The sequence below is a fragment of the Nicotiana tabacum genome, chromosome 7 (genome assembly GCF_000715075.1).
Source record: "Nicotiana tabacum cultivar K326 chromosome 7, ASM71507v2, whole genome shotgun sequence".
NCBI classification, from domain to species: Eukaryota; Viridiplantae; Streptophyta; class Magnoliopsida; order Solanales; family Solanaceae; genus Nicotiana; species Nicotiana tabacum.
Window position 1 is genome coordinate 151,257,267 of NC_134086.1, and position 6,280 is coordinate 151,263,546.

Here is a 6,280-nt window from a genome sequence, read left to right on the forward strand (position 1 = left end):
ATGCTCAAGTAATATGTATGTTTTTTTTTAACTTCTCGTTTATCAAAAACAATTCCAGTTTCTGAGGCTTAAAGAATTCTTTGAGGGGTCGTTTGGTTGGAAAACAAGTTATTCCAGGATTAATTATCCCGGGATTAGTTATTCCACCATCCCAAGGGTATAAAAGATACTACAATCTCGGGATTAGTTATACCACGATTTTATTCTAACCCGACATGAGATAAACTTATCTCAAATATAATCCCGGGATTATACCAAACGAGCTATTATTTCCTTTTTTTCCCTGTGAGTGTATGCTATTATTTCTTTTTTCCCGCTATTACAAATCAGATGGTAATCTGTTGGCATTTGTATTGCGAACATATGATTCCTGACAAAATGCAGATGGAAGGGACCTAAAATGCCTCATTGGAGGATCTAAGGAATGAAAATAACGATAAAGAATAGAAAACTACAGAATTTGGCTCTTGGATATAAAATATAATATGCAAAATCATGATAAAAACAGATTTCCAAGTTTGAATACTTGTCTCAAATTACAGAATCAATTTGGTTATCACGTAGTGAATTTGATCCTCCATCTGTTCAAGTTCTCGACTTGGTGCTATTCTATTCAGTAATGATCCTTTGTTACAGGAAGTTTAACTGTATTTCCGGAGGAGCTGAAATTTGAATCCTATTTGCAGAAATAAAAACGGCTTTGCTTACTGCTGTCCCTACTCTTCTTGGTTTTTCATGGTCTTAGCTACAAAAAGCACATCTTCAATCCAAGCAACAACGTTGAACGCCAAACTTTCCAATACTCTAGAATAGCTCTCCAAGATTGCCTTTCCAACATCCTGCAACAATCAGTAGATATATTTTTGTTCACTTATCTCTTCATGTGTAAGGCCTAACAATTACATTGTTCGATCAAGTATTCAAGTCATGGATTCATTGGAATTTTACCTTATTGAAATGGATCTTGCTTGTGTCCAATGTTGTTTGTGAAAGTTCAGGATATCTTTGCTTCAAAGAAAACAACAAACTTTCTGCTCGTTCTGCTAAGACATGATTTTTATCAGTTCGATCTTCAGAGACAAGATCTTTTACCATGACCCATGATGATTTCGAGTGAGGCATGCATGTTTTACGTTTCCATGTATACATTGAAGCTTCAACTTTGTCAGCAAGTTCAAGTGCTTCATGTTCAGAGCTTATGTTTAGACTGTCAAGGAGATGTTCTGGGGAAAACTTCTCCACTGAATACATGTGGCGATAGATTGAGTCTCCAACACTCGCCTTTCCACTCTGTACCAAAATTATCTCCTCATTAGTACTGCAATTTCCTATGTTTGTGTATTATGTTTTGAGTATGTTATTCATTTAATCAAGAATTATTCAATAGAAGGTACCTTAGGGAGTGATGCCATGTATGATTCTGGGATTTCCATTTCAGAAAGAATGCTGCTATTGATGGCCATTGCTGCTTTATGAATTTGGTTGGCACAGTCACGCTTGTGTCTCAAGTGCTTCCTTGCCTTCTCGGAGATTCCACCAGAAGGAACACAAACAACTGGTAACCACCACTTCTCTTCTTTGCGCTGAGGTTGAGGCTGAACCTGAATAATCTTCCTAAACGATCCAGCACGTGTTGAGTTACTTGACATACTTCCTTGCTCAGCATACCAGAATTCAGTTGCCTCAAAACTGTCCAAGATTTCCTATAAAAAACCTCATTTTTAGCTTCATGTTGCATAAAATGGAACTTGATTTTGAATGAACATTTTGATTTTGAGGAGATTTTAGTTGTGGTCTTACCAGGAGCATCGCGTCGAGTTTTCTCAGTGCAGGAAGGTTGATATAAATATCTGATCTAGGCCTGCTTGTCAATGCCTAAAAGTAGTTGTCATTGTGTTAACTCTCAAATATGCAAAAGTGAAAAGAGAGTAAATCTTCTGCTAAAAGAGTTTTTACCTCAACAATGGTTCCATCTTGTAACTTTTGTGATGTTGTAACAAATTCTACAATGTAATCACATATAGATAAGAGACAATTCATCTCTCTCTTCCACATTGTTTTCTTGTCAGGATGTAAAGGTTCCAATCTTTGGTGTTGACCAAACATAGATGCTGAAGAAGAAAACACCAATCAGTAAACAAAAAATAGAAACAAGAATCATATGAAACTGGGATTTAGAATGTCTATTTGAGAAACTTACCATAAAGATTTGTGATAGAATTTGAGATTGTCACTGCTGTTGAAACCCCTTTTCCCCCTCCTGACATGTCCTCTCCCAATAACAACTTTGAAAATCTCTCCTTCATCAATTCAAGCTCTACAAAGTTTTCGATACCAAAGTTAGCAAAATCATGTATGAAAGTTAAACTTGTAATCCAATTTAGTTTATTGACTTACCTAAATCTATTGTTTCAGGATCATCTGCAATAGACTTGTGCTGTCTCATTCCTAGTCTCGAAAGAACAGCACGGGTGGGAGATTTCATGCCTCGCGAGCTCATAGGAGAGCCTGTTTCGGACCAACTATTTTCATCTGTATGTTCAGAAAAAGCTGAGGTCTCTGAGTTTGTTCTGCAATAGGCAAAAGAATAGCCACTCAACGTCGAAAAACCTGTTGTTTCAGTAGGTGATTGATCATCCACAGAAGAAGGTGATGGTTGATATCCATATCCTACATCAGGACTTTCATCAGGACTTGATATATTTTCCATTTTGACCCTCTCTTGCTATAAATTCTCTGGTCAAATCTGCAAAACAATCAACAAAATGCCACAAGTTGTTTCAAGATTTGTAAGTTAAAGTTTCAAGAAAATTGATGTCTTCTTTCAAATCCAAAAGCTTTTTAACTACCCGGGAACTAAACTGAAATTAAAAATAACAGAATCTACAGCAAAAAGATAAAGTACAATGTTTTATACTCTTTTTGGACAAAAGCAAAAGAGAAAAATAGCATGTGTCATTGTTAACTGCAACTTTAAATAGCTCTCTGAAATATGCAGCAAAGTTTTGTATACAAAAGCAGTCTTGAAAATGAAAACAAAACTGAAATTTAAACATCTAAAGCTAACGGTAAACTATTCTTTTATGTTACCTTTTAGCAGTCACAGATTTTTGAATTTGAACAGTTGAAGGCAAAGCTAATACTGAAGGCAGTTTGAAACTGTTCCCTCCTTAAATCTTCTTCTTTTCTATTTACAAAAAGAAATCTGATTTATCTAAAGAACAAAATCAAATCTTGACCGTCTGATCAAAATGCAATCAAACAAAGAACACCCTTTTGCTGAAAATGGTTTTCAGAATTGGCCATAAAGTTCTGAGCTTTTCTTGAAAATGTACAATGAGGCATGCATTATATGGTAGTAAGATTATAGTAATACATGGTTTTATACATATTTAATGTAAATTAATATTTCTATTATTATATATTTTTTTCAAGTGCATTATAAATATATTAGTCTTGTACACACGAATGAGCTGGTCCGTTGGATGCTTCCTTGAACTCAAAGGCTGTATTGGTAAGGTCAATATGAATTTAAAATTAGATTTGATGGGAATTAAAAAAGACAAAAGAAGATAGAGAATTTTGTCTTCAATTTAGTTCTTACAATTTGATAATCAAATTCCTACTCAGAAAAATGGGATTTTAAGAGAATGATAGCAAGTCCGCTTGGATTGAAGGAATTTGAATTAGTGGGGCGGTTTTTGATAAATTACGATAAGTTTGGATTAGCTTTAAAATTAGAGATATGCTGGAATTTAGTTGATTATTAATTAGTTAATTAGATGTGATATTGTTATTAGCCTGTGATTTGGCCCACAGGCAAACTACAAAAATGAGTTATTGGCTACCAATTTGCACAATTTATGAGATGATTTTTAGAAATAAAGAATTTATTAAGATGCAATTAAAGTCAATACAAAACATTACCAAGAATTAAAATAATTATTAAGGCGCAATTAGGGTAACTAGACTTTCACCACTAATTTTCTATTGAAATTATGTTTTTTATCTAATGAGAGGTTGGATTATATGAAAAAAAAAAAGCAGCCCGTGCACGAAGCATCCCGTATTCACGTAGAGTTCGGGGAAGGGCCGTACTGTAAAGGGTGTGAATTAGGCAGTTTACTCCGATACTTGCATCAATGGCTGATTCCACGGCTCGAACCGTTGGATTATATGCAAATCTCATTCAAAAGTACACGGAAAAAATATAAAAATTAAAATAGAAAAAAGAAAATAACAAAGTAGGAATTCTCAGACAAGCGCCTATATTTCATATAAGAGGGTAGTTACTGTTGTCGGGAGTTAAGCAATGAGGCATGTGAATAAATCTTTATAAACCATCTAAATAATTATGGAGTTGTGAGGAAAAAATAATACATAATTATGTAGCAATTGGAGAAAATAGTATAAAAATAGGAGAAGGGGATGAATCATTCTCTAACGAAGAGGAAAGTGGTAGACGTGCTTACAACTCTTATTTTCTCTCATGTGACATATAGTCTCTGACTATATGCTATAAAATATTGAGGTTTAGTCAAATAGTTCTTAATATGTATGCAAATACATGAACCATAGTGGAACTTGTCACCAACAATTAACAAAGAAAAAAGAAAAAAAAAAGAAAGGAGTTTGTTATTGAAGTTCAGTGAAATATATTCTCTGGAGAAAATCATGTATCTTTTTCTTTGAAGGTCACACAATTTATGAAAAATAAGTTTTATTATCAAAAATTAAATGAGTTCGGTAAAGAAAAAAGGAATAGTAAGAGAATATTCCCATAAACTTGGATAATAATCCAAGGAAATTACTCTTTCAACTTGCGCACACTAATATGTGTAAACTACGAAATTGCATGACTTGCACCCTCCAATTAGGAATATAAAGAGGGGAATATAATTTTTCAGCCTTTTAATGCAACTTTTGTCATAACTTTGTGTAAAGTCTTGATGCATGTATTTTGAGAAGTGTATAGAAGAAGGAAAAAATGCAGATTGGTTGTGACCAAGACTGCCTATTGATTTACTTAGCCCGCATATGCTTTCAAATTCCTTAACATGGAGATCATTGCGGAGGAAAAAGACTTAGCCAATAGCACAAGTCATATTCCTCAGTGAACATTTTCCTTGAAAAATACATTTACATCACCAAACAACGAAAATTATTATATCAACGAAAATGTTGTTCTGCAAAATATCTTACTCTAGAGCAAACACAAGTAATAGCATTTTGTGTACTACAGGTTGAGCTCTCTTTATTTGGTCAAAATGATTTCTTCATACTTCATGTATAGTTTGTTGAATTTGGCAAATCTTTTGTCCCACATCGGTGGGAAAAGAAGGGTTGGGGGGATTTTCCCCCTATAAAAGAAGGCTTAATATTTAGGATTTAAACACACCTCTCATTTGCCTTCTCATCTGTTTAAGGCATTTGTATTTCTCTCTTTAGTATTATTTCACTTGTATTTTTGGAGTGAAATAAAATATTGGTTGTGTCCGAGGAGTAGGCAAAATTAGCCGAACCTCGTAAATTCTGGTGTTCCCTTTATTGTTGCTTTATTGTCTTATTTATTATTTGGTGGCTGTCATAATTTTTGGTATAGTAGTTGTGACTTATTCACACTATATACATTTGGCTTCCGCAACAATTGATATCAAAGCCAAGGTACTGTCTAAGTATACTCTGTGGTTGCAGCATAGTCTGATTTTCCACATCAGAAAAGATTTATCTTGGTAACTGAGTCAAGGTTCTGTCTGAGTATGCTCTGTGGTTGCAGCTTAGTCTGATCTTCTACATCAGAAAGGAATAATCTTGATTTGTGTCGTCAGCTATTAAATAATATTTGTGTCAAATATGGGAGACAATAAACAAGAAGAATCTACATCAAGTGTCAACAATACGTCATCATTGGCATCTTCACTTATGACAAGAATTGTGTCAAATGCGAAATTTGCGGTAGAAATTTTTGACGGGTCCGGGCATTTTGGGATGTGGCAAGGCGAGGTTCTAGATGTCCTTTTTCAACAAGGGCTAGATCTGGCCATTGAAGAAAAGAAACCAGATGTTATTGGAGAAGAAGATTGGAGAATTATCAACCGTGTTGCTTGCGGTACCATTCGATCCTACCTTGCTAGAGAGCAGAAATATCCATACACAAAGAAAACTTCTGCAAGTAAATTATGGAAAGCACTGGAGGATAAATTTTTGAAGAAAAACAGTCAAAATAAATTGTACATGAAGAAGAGACTGTTTCACTTCACCTATGTTCCTGGTACCACGA

The 6,280-nt window shown here is 34.4% G+C and overlaps 1 protein-coding gene across 1 annotated transcript; it reads right to left on the minus strand.

Moving 5' to 3' along the window:
• Window positions 1-474: 474 nt before the first annotated feature.
• LOC107760675 (rop guanine nucleotide exchange factor 2) lies at window positions 475-3,014 on the minus strand. Its single transcript, XM_016578768.2, has 7 exons — window positions 2,398-3,014; window positions 2,201-2,317; window positions 1,957-2,111; window positions 1,801-1,875; window positions 1,395-1,703; window positions 949-1,290; window positions 475-839 (listed from the first exon to the last, which is right to left on the minus strand). Exons 1-7 carry the CDS (start codon window positions 2,708-2,710, stop codon window positions 717-719), a joined length of 1,434 nt encoding a protein of 477 aa, XP_016434254.1. The 5' UTR covers window positions 2,711-3,014; the 3' UTR covers window positions 475-716.
• Between the last annotated feature and the right edge of the window lie 3,266 nt (window positions 3,015-6,280).